We start from the raw sequence: 17889 nt of genomic DNA, 5'->3' as shown, positions 1-17889 counted from the left end.
CCCCGGAAATTTGGCCACAATTCCTGCAAAAGAAGAAAACATTTCCCTGCCGTCCAGAATGGCTCCGCTCCGGGCACCAAACTCTCCCGAGCAAGAGGTTTTGGCTCCCCTCTGCCATCAGAGCTCTCGGTTTGGTTCTGCGCTGCCCCCTCCCCGCCTCGTGCCTGGTTTTATTTGTGTGTGTTTTTGTACCGCGTGCGCGCGGAGGCGCTGGCAGCAGCTCCCCGGGTCGCTGCCTCTCGCTCCCGACGGTGGGTGAGGGGCGAAACCCCCCCCCGGAGCCGCTGCCCGCCCCCAGCCCACCGCGTCCCCAGCTTGTGTGTACAGAAATAAACGGCTCCTCGCAAGGCCTGGAGGAGGTTTGTGTCGATGGCCGGGGGGGTAAGGGGGGTGCCCTGCTCTCCTCGGGGGGTTTCCCGGGGTGGGGCACGGTTTTGGCACCGCGTCGGCGGCCGGGGATCCTCCGGGAGAGCTGCAACGCGCACATGGGGTGGGGTGAGGAAGGTAAACCTGGGTGCTGGCTGCAATGGGAGAAACGTGGGGGGAAAAAAGAAGATTTTAGGGCTTTAATTCCTCCCCGCCGTGCTGGGAACACGGCTGTGGGGTCGAGCAAGGGGTGGGAGTCACGAGGGTGCCGCGTTTCCCTCCGCCCATGGGTGAGTTTGCCGCCGCCGTGAGCGGTGCCAGTTTTATTGAAGCGTCTTAATTGGGAATTCAGAACTAAAGAGCTCCCCGTGGGGCACAGCCCTCGCTCTCCCCGCCGCTGGGGAAGCGCCGCTCTGCTCACACAGCCCACGAAACACACAACCGGGTCTCACCCAGCCCGAATTTACCCCGAGGACGCCCCCCCCCCCCCCCCCCCCCACAGCTGAGGGAAAGCTGCGCAGGGCCCCCGGTCGCCCCTCAGATGTTGGATTCGAGGGAGATCCTCTTCTGCCTGACGTGCTCCAGGTGCGCCTTCTCCGAGGTGTCCAGCTCGATGTTGTACTTGGCCAGGATCTTCAGGATGGGGCGCAGCTTCAGCCACCACTGCTCCTTGGGGATGCGGTGCCTGCGAGGGGGGAGAGGGCGGCGTGAGCCCCCAGCTGCACTCCCAGCCCGCAGCCTTCCTCATCGTCATCCTCCTCCTCCTCCTCCCCAGCCCCGGGGGGGTTTGGGGGGGGCACCTACTCGAAATCTGTCTGCTCCTTGAGCTCGGCGACGGGCTGGAAGACGAGGCTGCGCTTGCGCATGCCCAGCAGGCAGGCCGAGTCGGCCGTGTTGGCGAAGATGCGACCTGTGAGGAGGGGCAGCAGCAGCCTCAGCACCTCGCCCCCCCCTCCCCGAGACCCCCGAGCACGTGTTCAGGGGGGTTTGGTTTATTTCTGATGCCCGGGACCCCCCCTCCTCAGGACCCACCGTGCCGGGAGCACTCCTTGATCTTCCCGGTGATCCAAGCCACCGCCTTGGCGCCCATTTTAGTGCCGAAATTCCTGTCGAAGGGGGTCGGGGTGCCGCCCTGCGGGACAAACGGCACCGGGTGATGGGGCAGAGCAGGGAGAACTGCATCCCGGGGGGGGGCTCCAGCCCCTCGTGGGGGGGTTTGGGGCACAGCCGTACCTGCTGCATGTGCCCCAGCACGTTCTTGCGGCAGTCGAAGATGCCCTTCCCCTCCTCGGAGTAGAGGTTGTAGATGAAGTCGGTGGTGTAGTTCTCGTTGCAGCGCTCGTTCCTGCACGAGGAGATGAGGCCAGGCTCAGGGGGGGCAGCTCGAGGGCATGGGGGCCCCCCCCCCCGGCCTCGTCCTTACCTGAGCACCAGCCCTCGTTTCACCGTCGTCTTCATTTTTTCGGTTAAATGCTCCACGTTGATCTGGGGGGGTGAGGAAAAGCCGGGTGGGAGGTGGGTGTTGGAAGCATGGGGGGGGGGATTAATGGGGTGGCCCTGTCCCTGCGGTGGTGCTTGGCTGGGGGGGGGGGTGAGCAGGGATGAAGGCAGCCCCCAGCCCTAAAACGGGGCTCAGTTTTGGGGGGGGGATGTGAGCAAGGATAAAGGCAGCCCCCACTCCTAGAATAGGAATCAATTTGGGGGGGACACAGGGATAAAGGCAGCCCCCACCCCTAAAAGGAAGCTCAGTTTTGGGAGACACAGGAATTGGTAAATGCAACCCACACCCCTAAAATGAGGCTCAGATTGGGGGGGACACGGGCAGGGATAAAGGCAGCCCCCACCCCTAAAATGGGGCTCAGATTGGGGGCGATGTGGGCAAGGATAAAGACAGCCCCCACCCCTAAAATGATGCTCTGTTTTGGGGTACCCAGGGATCAAGGCAGCCCCCACCCTTAAAATGAGGCTCTAATTGGGGGCGATGTGGGCAAGGATAAATGCAGCCCCCACCCCTAAAATGGCAATCAATTTGGGGGGGGGGATACAGGGATAAAGGCAGCCCCCCATCCCTAAAATGATGCTCCGTTTTGGGGTACACAGGGATGGAGGCAGCCCCCACCCCTCCAACCAGGCTCCGTTTGGGGCACACCAAGAGGACGAGCGCAGCCCTGGCCCCGCTGCAGTGCCCTGGGGATGGGAGGGGGGTGCTGCGTGTCAGGGGGGGGCCCCCACCTGCAGATCACGGATGTTGAAGTGCTCCTCGTAGATGTAGGCGGCGTCGGCGCCCCCCGCCAGCCCCGCCAGCGTGGCCAGGTAGCCGCAGTAGCCGCCCATCGTCTCGATGATGAACACGCGCCGCTTGGTGCCCGCCGCCGACTGCTTGATGCGGTCGCAGGTCTGCAGGGCAGCAAGAAAACATTTCCACGGTGGGGGCGGCGTCTAATTAACGGGGCGACTAATTAACGGGGGGGAAGCGGGGGGCTGGGTGCCGCACCGTGGTGATGGTGTTGAGGGCGGTGTCGGCGCCGATGCTGAAGTCAGAGCCAGGGACGTTGTTGGAGACGGTGGCGGGGATGACGCAGAGCGGGATGCAGAGCTCCTCGAACTTGGCCCTGCCCTCCATCATCTCCAGGCTGCCCGTGAAGGCCTTGGGAAGGAGTTTGGGGAGGGGGGGGGCAGCCAAAAATGAGGGCATGGGTGTCAGGAGCTGCCCCCCACCCCTGGCCCAGCACCGCCCCGCTCACCTCGAAGCCCCCGATGATGATCAGCCCGTGGATGCCGAAGCTGCTGATGTTGGCGCTGATTTCCTCGAAGTATTTCTTGGGCAAGGTCCTGGCCGAAGTGTTGGGGGGGAGTAAAACCTCCGGGGGTGGGCTTTGCCCGGGCCCCCGCACCCGGGTTTGCGCGGGGCGGCGTTACCTCTTCGTCCCCAGCTTGGAGCCACCCAGCCCCGTCCAGCCGCCGACCCTCTCCCAGCTGATCTCTTCCACCTGGCAGCGTGGGGGGGGGAAGCCAAACACAAAAATTGGGGGGTTGGGGGGGAGAGAAGAAGCAGGAGGAGGAGAGTTTTGGGGCGCACCGACCTCACCGTGCAGGTCGGGCATCAATATTGGGGTACCCCCGAGCAAGGCTGCAAGGGGAGCCCCATCCCTGGGGGCTGCAGGTTTGGGGGCTGCACCCTTCCCCCGTGCACCCCCTTTCCCCGTGCACCCCTTTTCCCCCCCCCATTTCCTCACCCACCTTCCCAAAAGCGAGCCCCTCGAAGCCGTCGTGCACCGCCAGCATGCGGTGCCCGTGGATGAGGCCGATCCTCACGGTGGAGCGCACGGCCGCGTTCATGCCGGCGGCCGGGGCGCCCACGTTGAGCACGGCCAGCGTGTAGCCACTCTGGGGGGAGGCGAGGAGATGGTTTTAGGGGGGGTTCGGGGTGCCCCCCGCCGCCCCCTCCTCAACGCCTCACCTTGGTGGAGGGCGGGCGGATGTGCGCCAGCAGCTTGTACACGTTCCAGTTGTTTTGGAAACTCCTGCAAAAAGAAAAAGAAAAAAAATATGAAATAATGACATGAAATAGTGAAATGGAATGAAATAAAATGAAATAAAATGAAATAAAATAGGGAGAGTTGAGGGAGCGCTGGGGATGGGCAGAGCCCCACAAGGGACGTGCTGTGGGTGCTGTGGGTGCTGTGGGTGCTCACCGGCCCCGCAGCTTCAGGGCATCATCGAAGCGCTTCTCGTTCATCGCCGTTGTCACGTCTTTGGTCTGCGGGGAGCAGAGATGGGCTGGTTTGTGCCGTGCCCACTTGGTTTGTGCCGTGCTGATGTGTTTGTGCCACACCGGCCGGGTTTTGTGTCACATTGGATGAGTTTTGCATCGTGCCGGCCGAGTTTGCACCACACGGGACGGTTTTGCATCACTCTGGCCAGATTTGCACAGCACTGGCTGGGTTTGCACCATGCCAGATGGGTTTGCACTCTGCTGGATGTTTTTACCCCATACCAGATGGGTTTGCACCATGCCAGGGGTGGGTTTTGCACCATGCCAGATGCGTTTGCGCTGTGCCAGATGGGTTTGCATTGTGCCAGGGATGGGTTTTGCCCCATACCACATAGGTTTGCACCATGCCAGGGACAGTTTTGTACCATACCAGATGGGTTTGCATTGTGCTGGATGTTTTTGTCCCATACCAGATGAGTTTGCACTGTGCCAGGGATGTTTTGGCACCATGCCAAACGGGTTTGCACCGTGCTGGATGTTTTTACCCCATACCAGACGGATTTGCACCATGCCAGGGGTTGTTTTGCACCATGCCAGCTGGTTTTGCACCGTGCTGGTCAGTTTTTGCCCCGTTACCAGACGGATTTGCACTGCACCAGCCAGTTTGCAGCACACCCAGCCGGGTTTGCACCATGCCAGCCAGGTCTGCAGCACACTGCACGACTTCACACTGCACGTGGTGGGTTTGCACCGTGCTGGCCGGGTTCACATCACACTGGAGGGGGTTGTAGCAAGCACACCGCGTGGATTTGCACCGCATGGGCTGGGTTTGCAATGCACTGGATGGGTTTGCACCGTGCTGGGTGGGTTTGCACCGTGCTGGGTGGGTTTGCACCGTGGTGGATGGGTTTACATCGTGGTGGATGGGTTTGCACCGTGCTGGGTGGGTTCGCATGGCAGCAGCCCGAGCTGTTCCGTGTCCCTGCCCCGCACTCACCACCTGCACGCACTCCATCAGGGGCAGGCGCACGGCCTGGTTGCCCGAGAGGCTGACGACGCAGGCGGGGGTCTCGGGGGTGGCCTCCAGCAGGGCCATGACGGCTTCCACGCCCATGCGGCTGCCCTGGGGGGACAGGGACGGGGTTGGGGACAGGGACAGGGACGTCACCACGGCCCCGTTCAGCTGGGACCGGCACAGGACGGGGGGATGGAGCCACCTACCAGGACACGGTCGAAGGCGGAGGGCGTCCCGCCGCGCTGCACGTGGCCCAGGATGGTGACCCGGGTGTCATAGCCCAAACGCTTCACCACCAGCTGCAAGACGGAGGGTTTGGCTCAGGGATGGGGTGCCTGACCCCCCCCGGACCAAAAATGGGGGCAGAAATTGGGCTCCCACCGTCCCGCTTACATTTTTGATGTCGTCGGAGGTGATGGGCTTGCCGTGCTTGTCGATGGCACCCTCGGCCACGATGATGATGTTCAGCCTCGAGCCGCCCAGGCGGGTCTGGGGGAGAGGTGGAGGTGAGGAGGGGGACAGGAAGGGGGACGGGGACATGGAGCGGGGTGGGGACAGAGATGGGGGCGAAATAGGGATAGGGATGGGGATGGGATGGAGACAAAATAGGGATGGGGGTGGGGATGTGGAGATGGGGATGGGGACAGGAACAGGGATGGGATGGGGACAGGGACAAAATAGGAATGGGGATGGAGGTGGGGTTGGGGACAGAAAGGGGGATGGGATGGGGACAAGGATGGGGACCAAACAGGGACAGGGATGGAGATGGGGACAAAACAGGGATGTAGATAGGGACAAGGATAAAACAGGGATGGGGATGGGGACAAGGACAGAAAAAGGTATGGAATGGGATCAAGGATGGGGACTGGGATGGGGATAGAGATACGGATGGGGACGAGGACAGGGATGGGGACAGGGACAGGCAGGTGGCACCCCCCTGGACCCCACCCTACCTCTGTCAGCCTCCGGCACAAGTGGTCCTCCCAGTCATCCTCGGGAGGGGACTCGGGGATGAAGACCCAGTCAGCGCCGCAGGCCAGGGAGGTGATGAGAGCCAGGTAGCTGTGGGGGCAGAAAAAGAGGCCGTTTGGGGCATTTTCCCCATTTTTCATCGGGATCCAGCTCCCGGAGGCAGCGTGGGGACGTACCCGCAGTGCCGACCCATCACTTCCAGCACGAACGTCCGCTGGTGGCTGCGAGAGACGCGGGGCCAAGTTACACCACGGGGAAGGAGCAGGGGGGACCTGGGTACGGGACGGGGCCGTCCCCGTGTCACCTCTGGGCCGTGGTGGTGATGGCGTCCACGATCTCCATGATGCGGTGCAGCGCCGAGTCGGTGCCGATGGTCATGTCGGTGCCGCAGAAATCGTTGTCGATGGAGCCCACCATGCCCACGATGTTCAGGTAGCTCGACTTCTTCGCCTCCTCCGCCGTGATCCCCCCTAAAAAAACGGGGTGGCGAGGGTGTGGGGCAACACCCCCCCTTCCCGCTGCCTCCCCCTACCCATTTGGGGCAAAACTGCCCAAATCCCGGTGTGGCAAAAACCACATTTTTGTGCAAAACGCGCTTAAAGGAAGGTGTTGGAAGACAACCAGGGGGATTTTTTTTTTGGGGGGGGTCGTACCTGTCTTCAGCAGCTCGGCCAGGAGGCTGCTCCACTCGGCGCGGAAGGTGTCGGCGCCGGTGAGGCTGCCATCGCCGCCGATGACGCAGAGGTTGGTGATGCCGCGCTTCACCAGGTTGCGGGCGGCTTTCAGGCGCCCCTCACGCGTCCGAAAATCCTGGCACCGGGCGCTGCCGATGACCGTGCCGCCCTGGGGGGCGCCCACCCCCCCAAAAAAAGATAAATCGTCGTTAAAAACAAGCAGCGGCACCCCGAAAACAGGCGCCGTGCTCCCCGCCGCGCGGGTGCCAGCGGGCGGCTCCGGTTTCGGGTTATTTTCGGGCTCGGCCCTTCGCCCCCGTGGCGTTGGGTTACAGCTGAGAAGGTCAAGGGGGGGGGCAAAACCGTGTTGTGTCCCCCCCCCGGTGTCCCCCCCTTCCCGGCTCACCAGCTGCAGCATCATGGAGACGCTCTCCCAGGTGGCCTCCTTGATGTTGTCCCCGCCGTCCACCAGCCCCTGGTAGCCCTGCAAAATATGGGGGGGGGGGGGGGGAAGCGGCGGTGATTTGGGGTCCCCGTGGGGGTTTGGGGGGGTAAAAGGGGGGCGGGGGGGCCACCAACCTCGTGCACGAAGTAGACTTTGGCACCCGTGTAAATGCCCACGCGCACCACGGCGCGGACGGCCGCGTTCATGCCTGCGGGGAGAGGAGAGTCCCCAAATCCGGGGCTGGGGGGGGGGGGGGGCCCTAAAGCCATCCCCGTGTGTCCCCCCCCCCCCCATAGCCCTCATCTCGCAAAGCTCCCTGTTTGTTTTCCTCCCCCCCCCGGCCCCGCAGCTGCGGGTTATTTTTGCCCCGCTGACATTTAGCGGCGCCGGGGCCGCGTGACGCCGGTGTCGGGGACAGCTGGTGGCACGCCGCGGTGGCGCTGAGGCAAAGCAGAGCCCCCTGGCCTCAATGAGGCCCCCTTCGAGGGCAGACAGCAAAATTGGGCTCAATCTGAGTGGTTTTGGGCCATCCTGCTGCCCGAAACCCCCAGGTTTTGGCTTCCTTCCCTCGGCCACTCCGCTCTGCGTTTCCCCGGTTTGGGGACCTCGGGGACATCCCCACCAGGGCTGCTGGCAGCTCCGGGGTGTTCGCGTCCCCGTGCGGGGCAATTAGCACAAATTCCTATAATTCACACCAAATCAGGGCTGGAAATTGTCATCGCAGACCATTCTTGGTGGTCGTTACCGTGTCACCCCCAAGCTCCAAACCCTCCTGTCCCCCACCAGCCCGCGGAGACCCCCCCAAAAACCACCTGGGGGATACAACAAGCAACGAACCCCAAGAGCCAGGCGCACGCAAGCCCCATTTTAGCCCATTTTGCCCCATTTTAGCCTGTTTTATCCCCAAACAGCCCAACCAGGGTGGGTTTTGGGGGGTCCCATCCCTTCCTTACCCTGCGCGTCCCCCCCAGAGGTGAGGACGGCGATGGCTTTGCCGGCGCCCAGGTTCTCCGTGTGCACGCAGGCCTTCGGCGGCTGCGCCATCTTCTTGGCTGAAAAAAGAGGGAAATGGGGCAAAAAAAAAAACAACAAACTTTTGGGGGCTGGGAGGGGGGCTCGGTGGCGGCGGAGAGGCACCGAGCGCGGCCCCGGTGTCACGCGGCGAAGTGACAGCGAGCCCCGCGTCAGCCCCTAAATCGGGCACCGGGAGGGAGGGGCGGCCCCGGGGGTGGCACTGGGGGGGGGGGACATGGCCCTGGGTTGTCCCCAACACCCCCCCCCCCGCCCCCCCAGGGCCACCTCTGGGGTTGTTTTGATGCAAAATGGCAAAATGGTGGGTTTTGTTTTTGTTTTTGCTGCAGCCTGGTGTAAAAATGGGGAGGTTTGGGGGGAAACTGAGGCGTGGGGGGGGGTCTGGGGTTGGAGGGGGGCGTTGTGTCCCAGGGGAGGGGTCCTGCTGGTCCCAGCCTCTGTTGCTTTACTGGTCCCTGGCTGCCCTCCTTACTGGTCCCAGTCTCTATTCCCTGCTGACCCCAGTTTGACCTCCTTCATTGTCCCAGTCTCTGTCCCTAACTGGTCCCAGTCCCTGTTCCCTTACTGGTCCCAGGCTCTGTTCCCTACTGGTCCCAGTCCCTGTCCCCTACTGGTGCCAGTCGCTGTCCCTCACTGGTCCCAGTCGCTGTTCAATCACTGGTCCCAGTCCCTGTTCCTCACTGGTCCCAGTCCCTGTTCCTCACTGGTCCCAGTCCCTGTTCCTCACTGGTCCCAGTCCCTGTTCCCTTACTGGTCCTGGGCTCTGTTCCCTAACTGGTCCCAGTCCCTGTCCCTCACTGGTCCCAGGGCTCTGACCTGGCGGCAGGAGGGTGAGGAGGACGAGGAGGGCAGCGAGGCCGAGCGCAGCCGAGGCCAGGAGCCGGGCAGCCTCGGGGGAGAGCTCGGGGAGAGCCCCCATGGCCCAGGGGGGTCGGCGGTAACGGGATCACCCGTAACGGCTGTAATGGGATCACCCCCGGGGATCGGCTGTAACGGGATCGGCCACGGGGACCGCCCGTAACGGGATCGGCTGTAACGGGATCGGTTATAATGGGATCGGCCGCGGGGACCGGCTGTAATGGGATCGGCTGCAAGGGGATCTCCCGCGGGGGGGGAATTTGGAACGGGATCGACTGTGTGATTCCCCCCCCCCCACCCCGTAGGGTGACGCTGCTCCACAGGGGGCTCCCCCATAGGGTGCTCACCCCCCCCAGGACCCCCCCCAGACCCCCACTGGCTGCCCCCTATGGACCCCCACAGACCCCCTATGGATTCCACCCTCCAGGGTCCCCCCCCCCCAATAAGCCCCCACTGGCCGCCCCTATGGCCCTGTGGGAATAGAAATGTTGTTTTTGCAGAGTTACATTGTTTAGAAGGAGGGAATGTGGTACTGAGATATGCTTACAGTGATAAGAAAAGTTTAGCAGGCAACCTTGTAAAATGCAGACAATCAGACTCCTTAGGACAATTAGGTGAAAATCACGGTGTCAAGTCAAGTCAGATAAGTGAAGAAACATTACCACTTCAAGCAGTAAAAATGTCAAAAGAAATTTGAAATTTAACAGGCCGGCGACTGAAGGCCATGCATTGTTTGTGAAGCATCAGATAGATTGTGAATCTGGATTACCCACTCAGTGGGGAAACAGGGGAGGGTCCTGCCATCAAAAGGTATATAAACTGTGTTTTGGAACTAGTAGATGCGCTCTCTCCTGCTTGTGGGGCGCCCGCCATTGCAATCGCGAATAAATTACTACTTCACTGAGATCCTCGCCTGAGCCTAAGTTATTGGCTACGGAGTGTTTCTCACAATTTGGGGGCTCGTCCGGGATCCAGTCACCTACTGGGGAGCCCCACCGCCGCAGCAGCAGGAAGGCATGCCCCGCTGATTTCAGCGGTCCTGTGCATCGACGGTGGCGGTTCTGCGGAAAGCTGACAGAGGGCCCGAGACTGGTTAAAGAGGCAGGATCCGTGAAGTAGTGGGGAAAGGAAGAAGGTAGGCACTCCGGGTTTTTAAGAATCGATCCGGTAACTCTGTGCACAGACCAAGGTAAGAAATATTAAGTATTGCCTTGGGGGTCGGGTGATCTGGTGTATGGTAAGCCCTTGCACGGGGAAGTGCTGGCACTACACCAGGGGAATCTGGTGTACGGTAATCCTTGCACGGGGAAGTGCTTGGAAGTACACCAGGGAATCTGGTAAACTCAGGTGTGCGGTAACGCTGGCACGGGGAAGTGCTTGGCGGTACACCCCCATCTTTCAGTACGTTGGTGTGTGGTGCACTGCAGAAGGGAAAATTCTGTAGCACATACTGGCGAGGGTTAGGAAAGATGGGAAGTACGAGTTCCAGGGAATCTGGTAAACTCATAGGTGTGCGGTAACGCTGGCACGGGGAAGTGCTTGGCGGTACACCCCCATTTTTCAGTACGTTGGTGTGTGGTACACTGCAGAAGGGAAATTTCTGTAGCACATACTGGCGAGGGTTAGGAAAAATGGGAAAATATGAGTTCCAGGGGACAGGGAGATATCCCTGGGGGAGTGCCTACTAATAGTTCTTCCTGAAAAATGATAAGAAATTGGAAACATAATCCCAAAATTAGAGGGATTGTAAAAGAAAAGTAATTAAAAAAAAAAAAAAAAAAAAAAAAAAAAAGGTTAAACATTGTGTATCAGTCTGGACAAAAGAATCAATTAAGGAAACAGCAGTATTTTGGCCAAAATACGGGTCTGATGAAAATTCAGGCTTTAAATTTATGTGTAAACAATAAGATTCCTTTTTCAGAGAAGGAGCCAAGTTATGCTCCCTATAATCTTAATATTGAACTGGTGGCAGCAGCAGTCACTCCGGGAAGGGAGACAGGGACTGTAATTAACACTGTCCCTAAAGAAGGATTGTACTCTAGGCTCTGGCAAGAATTAGAACAAGGTAGAAGATATGTTGAGAATTTTGCCTTCCCTGATACTAACAGTACTAACACTAACTGTGTATCCTCTTAGGTGAACTACCCCCTCCTCCTTACCAGCAGAGAGGTTAGGACTTTTTAAGGAGAGGAAGTCTTTATTCAAGGACCCCAACAGCCTAGCTGAACAATTAGACCAGTTCCTACGACCTGATTTATACTCTTGGGGGAGGGAATTATGTCTATAAGTATGTTGTTTACAGGGAAAGAAATGTGAATGATCAGGAGGAGAGCTGCTATACAAGAATGGGAAAGAGCTCATCCTCCAGGACCAGGGGTAATACCGGCAGGGCAGAAATACCCACTTGCCAATCCTGGCTGGAATAATAATAGTGTGCAACACAGAAATTATATGAGAGACTTAGTGTCAGAATGAGAAAGTACTTGGGGATGAGACCTGAGGACCCAGTATCCCAAGGTCTCTTGAAAGTTCATTGTGTAATTAAAGCCTGGCAAAATACGCAGAAAATGCTTCAGAAGGTGGGGGGAATGTAGTGAACAGTCACTGGGGGACCCTCCTGCGGGAGGCCCTGGAGGGGTGTGTCTGGAGGGGAGATAAGAAGGGAAAAAAAAAAAAAAAAAGAAAAAAAAAAAAAAAAAGATCAAAACTAATGGTATTGACAGTGCAGCGGGTAGTGAGGCAGAGGGTTGGAGAAAGATGAAGAAAATCTTCAGGGGGAGTCAGGGCCAGGATGGAAAGGAGAGGAAGAGAGATGAAGGAATGGCAGGCAAAGAGGGCTGCCTGTGTTGTGGCCCGAGTCCTAGCAGAGACAGGCTTTGATAAGATGTTTTAAGTGTGGCCAGGCTGGCCACTTCGAATGGGAATATCTGGAGTGGAAGAAGGAGGAAAGAAGGAAAATGGGATGAAATATGCTATATTGATATGTTGTTTCAGTATCTTGGAGGGAAAAGGTATGGAATTAAGTTGGACCCTGACTGAGCCTTTGGTGCTGGTATTAGAAAAGTACAGGCTGGAAAAAGATAAAGGAAGTGTTAAAAGAGTTGCTGAAGGTGTTAAAGGTGTGGCATGTAATATTTAACAGAGCTGTTTGAAGTTGAATGAGCAGGGAAAGAGGATGTAGGCATTATCTAAGTAACAGTCTAGAAGTTATGGTATATTTGCATATTTGCTGTGGTGTTTGTTCAGTTTTCCAAGCACCGGGGAGGGGGGAACAGCCTGCTCCACCAGGGGCCTCTCCAGCGGCCGCAAGGGGGGCTTCGGCTCCAGTGCCTGGAGCTCCTCCTCCCCCTCCCTTCTGCACTGACTTTGGTGTCTGCGGGGGGGTTTCTCGCTCTCCCAACTGCTGTTGAGCAGCAGGCTTTTGTTTGTTTCTTTGTTTGTTTGTTTTCGTGGATGTGCTCTCACAGAGGCACGGACTGTGTTGCTCATGGCTTGGCTCTGGGCAGCAGTGGGCCCCTTAGGGCCAGATGAAATTGTCCCTTATCTGTCACGGGGAGGCTTCCGGGTTTTTTTTTCTCACGGGGGCTGCCACTGCAGTTTCCCACCCCCCTGCTCACAGCCCCCGAACCTTGCCATCAAACCTAATACACTGGGGAACAGATAGGTCATTACTGACCTGTAAAGTATCAGGGATTAAATTAACTAATGAAACCCTAAAAAGTGGGGCTGGGATAACAGTGCCACTTTGGGGGGGATACCAAGCTGAGACTAGGGGATAAAATGATCACTGGGTAATTATTGTATGTACCCAAGGCAAGGGGTTTTGTTAATTTGTTGGGAAGGGATTTGATGATTAAATTGGGCATTCAACTAGTAAATTGTTAGACTGGAATAACAGCGTTATTAATGGAGTGCTCTCTGGCCCTGAGAGCAAACATACATGTATATTCACCTCTGACTGGAAAGACCCTGAAATGGGGGCGGAAGCAACAATATAGGTGGACAATTTTACCTCAGGGGTTTACAGGGCCACCTATCTATTTGGGTAAGATCTAAAAAAAAAAAAAAAAAAGAAAAAAAAAAAAAAGAGATTTTGGAGCAATTGCAACCTCCCAAGGAGGTATTAATGTTAACAAATATGTGGATCGTTTTCTATTGTCAGGACAGGAGAAAAGAGTTGTGAAGGAAGCTACTAACAAGCTATTCAACTTTCTGGGAAAGCAGGGCTTGGGAGTATTAATAAATAAATAAATAAATAAATTACAATACGGAGAAAGAGAAGTCAGGTATTTAAGGCATCTAATGTCTGAAGGAAAACAGAATAAATGCAGAGAGGATTCAGGGAATTGTTGAAAATTAAGAAAGAACTAAAAAGTTTTAAAAGAAAGATTTTTTTTTAAGGAATCAGGAGCCATGAAGTCTGAAGGAAAATCGATACTCCCTGATGGGAGAGAAATGCTGAATAAAGTGATAATGAGGCAAATATTAACTGTTTTACATCAGAAGAGTCATTAGGAGGTGCAAGCAATGTGTGATGTTGTGCTAAGAAAGTATGTCTGTGTAGGAATATACACTTTAGGGAAGCACATATATAGAGGATGTACCATATGTCAAAAGGTAAATAAAAAGGTCTTCTGTAACCCATCTAGAGGGGGACGGGAGCCAGGGGTTTGACCTTTCCAAAGTATACAGGTAAACTTTACTGAGTTACTTGTTTGTCCTAATTGACCACGTGACTAGATGGGTGTAAGCTTTACTGCAAGGGTTAAAGCAGGCCTTAGAGATTGAGTGGGATTTTCACAGCCCCTGGCACCCCTCCTCTTCTGGGAAGGTGGAGCGAATGAATCAGACATTAAAGAAGCAATTAACTAAACTAGTGTTAGAAACCCAACTTCCTTTGGTAAAATGCTTACTCCTACAGGTTTAAACAGCACCAAGAAAGGATATAGGAATTTCACCATATGAGATGCTGTTCAGATTGCCCTATCTGGGCAGAAGGGATGAGATACCACAATTTAAAATAAGAGAGTTTCCTTAAGAACTGTATTCTGGGGTTGTCTTCTTCTTTGTCATCTCTCAGGACCTGTGGGTTGTTGGCTCAAACCCCACCTTTGGAATTCCCCATTCACCACCATCATCCAGGAAACTGGGTCCTGATTCGGACCTGGAAAGAGTCAACTCCGGCCTGAATGGGAAGGACAATTACTAACCGCTGAAACAGCCGTAAGAACTGCGAAAAAAGGTTGGACTCACTATACTCGAGTGAAGGCATCCATCGACGCTAGTACCTGGGAAGCTGTTCCTACAAAAGACTTGTTGGAAGTTGAAATTGAAGAGAAAAAAATCTCGTAGTGGACTCTGAGCAGGATAAGAGCTTACAATTGTAAACTAACCTTTTATTTTCACAGGTAACTAACGAGTGTGACTTGTGATTGAGAGAAAGGACAGACCTATAGTGAACTGCAGTGCTCCCAAGGGGGGGGTTGTTATAGTAGTAGTGTACATCTTATTTTTGTATCGATAATTATTTGGAAACCTAAGGTTTAAAAATAATGACAGGGAAAAATTGATTACTAATTTTGTTTTTAGAGATTCTAGGCCTCAGAGAAGGCCTCGGTCAATTGGTAACTTGGAAAAGGCATGACCAGATAATAGCAAAAACGGGATACCCCATCAAAATATGGGTGACTGTGACAGAGGGTTATGTACCACAAGCCGTCACGTTTGATGCTTGTGAGGTGTTAGCTTGTGGAGATTTAAATGCCCAATGACAATTGAGCAGAAAGAACAAATAACTGGAAGAGACCCAACAGCCAGATTGAGAATAGCTGTATGGAAACAATCCTCTATTGCCATCAGAGAAAGGGAGAAACTCAAGGAGAAAACAGGAGAGTAAACAGGAGGCCCTCTGAAATGTGGCAGTTCAAACATTTGAGATTCAAACAGGGTATGGGGATGTGAATGCCTGGATAGAATGGGTCAAATATACTGTCCAGAGTCTCAACCGTAGCTACTGCTATGCTTGTGCCTCGGGATGACCGATTGCCCAGATAGTGCCCTTCCCATGGGGGTGGACCAAAGACTCCCAAGGGATGCAATGTATGATTGCATTGTACCAAGAAAAGACTGCCTGGGGAAATGAGGCCTGTAAGTCTCTCTCTTTGCTGTTTCTTGCATGATAACAATATCACAGTTCCCCCTGCATTCTCTACAGCTATAGGTAACCATACAGCTTGCCTCTCACGGCAGGGTGTGAGTGCTACCTGGCATCTGGGAGAATTTGCCTTGTGCTACCAAGGACTTGATGGGAAACTGCTCAAGACTAGAGATCCCCAGGGCAGATCTCTGGTGGTACAGTGGAGGGAAGATCTTACGGTCCACCCTACCATCTAATTGGGAAGGCACTTGTGCACTTGTTCAATCAGCTATACCCTTCACCCTGGCATTTGAAAGAGAAACATCACAAATACCCAGAAGAAATAAAGGAGGCTTAGGAATATCATTTGATGATAGAGTATACATAGATTCTATTGGGGTACCTAGAGGAGTTCGGGATGAATATAAAGCCAGAAATTAAATTGCTGCAGGGTTTGAGTTACTGTTCTGGTGGGTAACAATCAATAAAAATGTGGATTGGATTAATTATTTCTATTATAATCAGCAGAGATTCATCAATTATACCAAGGATGCGATGAGAGGAATCGCTGAACAACTAGATGTCATCAGCAAAATGGCTTGGGAAAACAGGATAGCATTAGATATGATGCTTGTGGAGAAGGGTGGTGTATGCGTGATGCTGGGCAACTGTTGTACTTTTATCCGTAACAATACTGCCCCGGATGGCACAGTAACAAGAGCATTGCAAGGGCTTACCACCCTTGCCAATGAATTGGCAGAAAATTCGGGAGCAGACACTTCCATCACAGGATGGTTGAAATCTTGGTTTGGTAAATGGAAAGGGATGGTAACGTCCATATTTACATCCTCAATTATAGTAGCAGGAGTTTTGACAGCTATTGGCTGTTGCATTATCCCCTGTGTAAGGGGACTTGTCCAGCGGTTAATTGAAACCACATTATTGAAACATATGACCATAGATCCACCACCCTACTCAGATAAAATGATATTAGAGGAAATGGAGAGCAAAGAAAGTGAAGAGGAAGATATTTACCAAATTACACTTAAAATAAATAAATAAATACAAATAAAAAGAGTTTTTGCAAAAATCAACAGTTTATAAAAAAAGAAAAGGGGGGAATTGTGGGAATAGAAATGTTGTTTTTGCAGAGTTACATTGTTTAGAAGGAGGGAATGTGGTACTGAGATATGCTTACAGTGATAAGAAAAGTTTAGCAGGCAACCTTGTAAAATGCAGACAATCAGACTCCTTAGGACAATTAGGTGAAAATCACGGTGTCAAGTCAAGTCAGATAAGTGAAGAAACATTACCACTTCAAGCAGTAAAAATGTCAAAAGAAATTTGAAATTTAACAGGCCGGCGACTGAAGGCCATGCATTGTTTGTGAAGCATCAGATAGATTGTGAATCTGGATTACCCACTCAGTGGGGAAACAGGGGAGGGTCCTGCCATCAAAAGGTATATAAACTGTGTTTTGGAACTAGTAGATGCGCTCTCTCCTGCTTGTGGGGCGCCCGCCATTGCAATCGCGAATAAATTACTACTTCACTGAGATCCTCGCCTGAGCCTAAGTTATTGGCTACGGAGTGTTTCTCACAGCCCCCCTATGGCCTCCCCCATAGCCCCCTCCCCAGGAACACCCCCCATCGACCCCCACTAGCCCCCATATGGCCCCCTGTGCACTCCCAATAACCCCCTGACCCCCACTGCCTCCCCCAAGCCCCCCCCCAAGAACCCCCCGGGTCCCCCCCTCCCCATAGCCCCCCCAAGGACCCCCCCAGGACCCCCCCAGCCCCTCACTGCCCCCCCATAACCCCCCCCAGGACACCCCCCAGACCCCCCCTGCTCCCCTCACCCCCAATAACCCCCTGAGCCCCCCACAGACCCCCCCAAGACCCCTCCCCAGACCTCCCTGCCCCCCCCCCCAGCCCCCCATAGCCCCCTCTCAGGGCCCCCCCTCCCCCAATGGACCCCCTCAAACCCCCCCAGACCCCCTAAAACCTCACCCCACCCCCCCTAAGAGCCCCCCCTCCCCCAATAAACCCCCCCTGCCCCCCCCAGCCCCCCTAAAACCCCCCCAGACCCCCCCCAGACCCCTCCCGGGACCTCCCCACCACCAGGGGGCGACCTCCCCCCCATCTCCCTCCCTCTCCCCCCTCCCCTCCCGCATCCGCCGTCACTTCCGGCGGCGCCAACTTCCGCTTCCGCCCGCCTCGTTGCCGGCAGCCGCCGCCGCCGCCGAGCCCGGGAGGGGCGCGCGGGCGCCCCGGGGCCGCTTCCGCTTCCGGTGAGAGCGGGAAGGGACCGGAACCGGGACCGGGACCGGGACCGGTGAGGAGGGCCCGGAGCGGGGTGAGGGGGGGCCGGGAGGGGCTGCGGCGGGGACCGGGCCCCGCTTGGGGCCCCCCCCGTTATACCCGGGCCCCCCCGGGGCCGGGCGGCGGGGAGCGGCCCGGGGCTGGCGGGAGGGCCCCGGTTTCCCCCCCCACGGCCCCCCCTCCGGTTTCTCCCCTCAGGTTTCCCCTCCGCAACCCCCGGTTCCCTCTCCGGTTCCCCCCCTGGCCCCCCCCGGGCCTCCCGAGCCCCCCTCCCCGCTTCCTACCCCGGTCCCCCCCCCCGGTTCTACCCCGTTTCCCCCATCCCCTCCCGGTTCCCCCCCCGTTTTCTCTCCCG

General features: G+C 56.0%; 1 protein-coding gene across 1 annotated transcript; it reads right to left on the bottom strand.

The window, feature by feature from the left end:
- Positions 1–903: 903 nt before the first annotated feature.
- PFKM (phosphofructokinase, muscle) lies at positions 904–9353 on the bottom strand. Its single transcript, XM_032204930.1, has 23 exons — positions 9036–9353; positions 8141–8239; positions 7322–7395; positions 7149–7226; positions 6722–6911; positions 6373–6538; positions 6245–6289; positions 6050–6158; positions 5490–5585; positions 5303–5395; positions 5079–5204; positions 4062–4126; positions 3827–3890; positions 3607–3753; positions 3286–3356; positions 3111–3198; positions 2861–3013; positions 2599–2763; positions 1790–1851; positions 1600–1711; positions 1399–1498; positions 1171–1276; positions 904–1051 (listed from the first exon to the last, which is right to left on the bottom strand). Exons 1-23 carry the CDS (start codon positions 9136–9138, stop codon positions 904–906), a joined length of 2460 nt encoding a protein of 819 aa, XP_032060821.1. The 5' UTR covers positions 9139–9353.
- Between the last annotated feature and the right edge of the window lie 8536 nt (positions 9354–17889).

This window comes from Aythya fuligula, chromosome 29 (assembly GCF_009819795.1).
Source record: "Aythya fuligula isolate bAytFul2 chromosome 29, bAytFul2.pri, whole genome shotgun sequence".
Taxonomy (NCBI): Eukaryota; Metazoa; Chordata; class Aves; order Anseriformes; family Anatidae; genus Aythya; species Aythya fuligula.
Note: the sequence above shows the minus strand (reverse complement) of the source record. Positions and strands in the feature narration are given on the sequence as shown.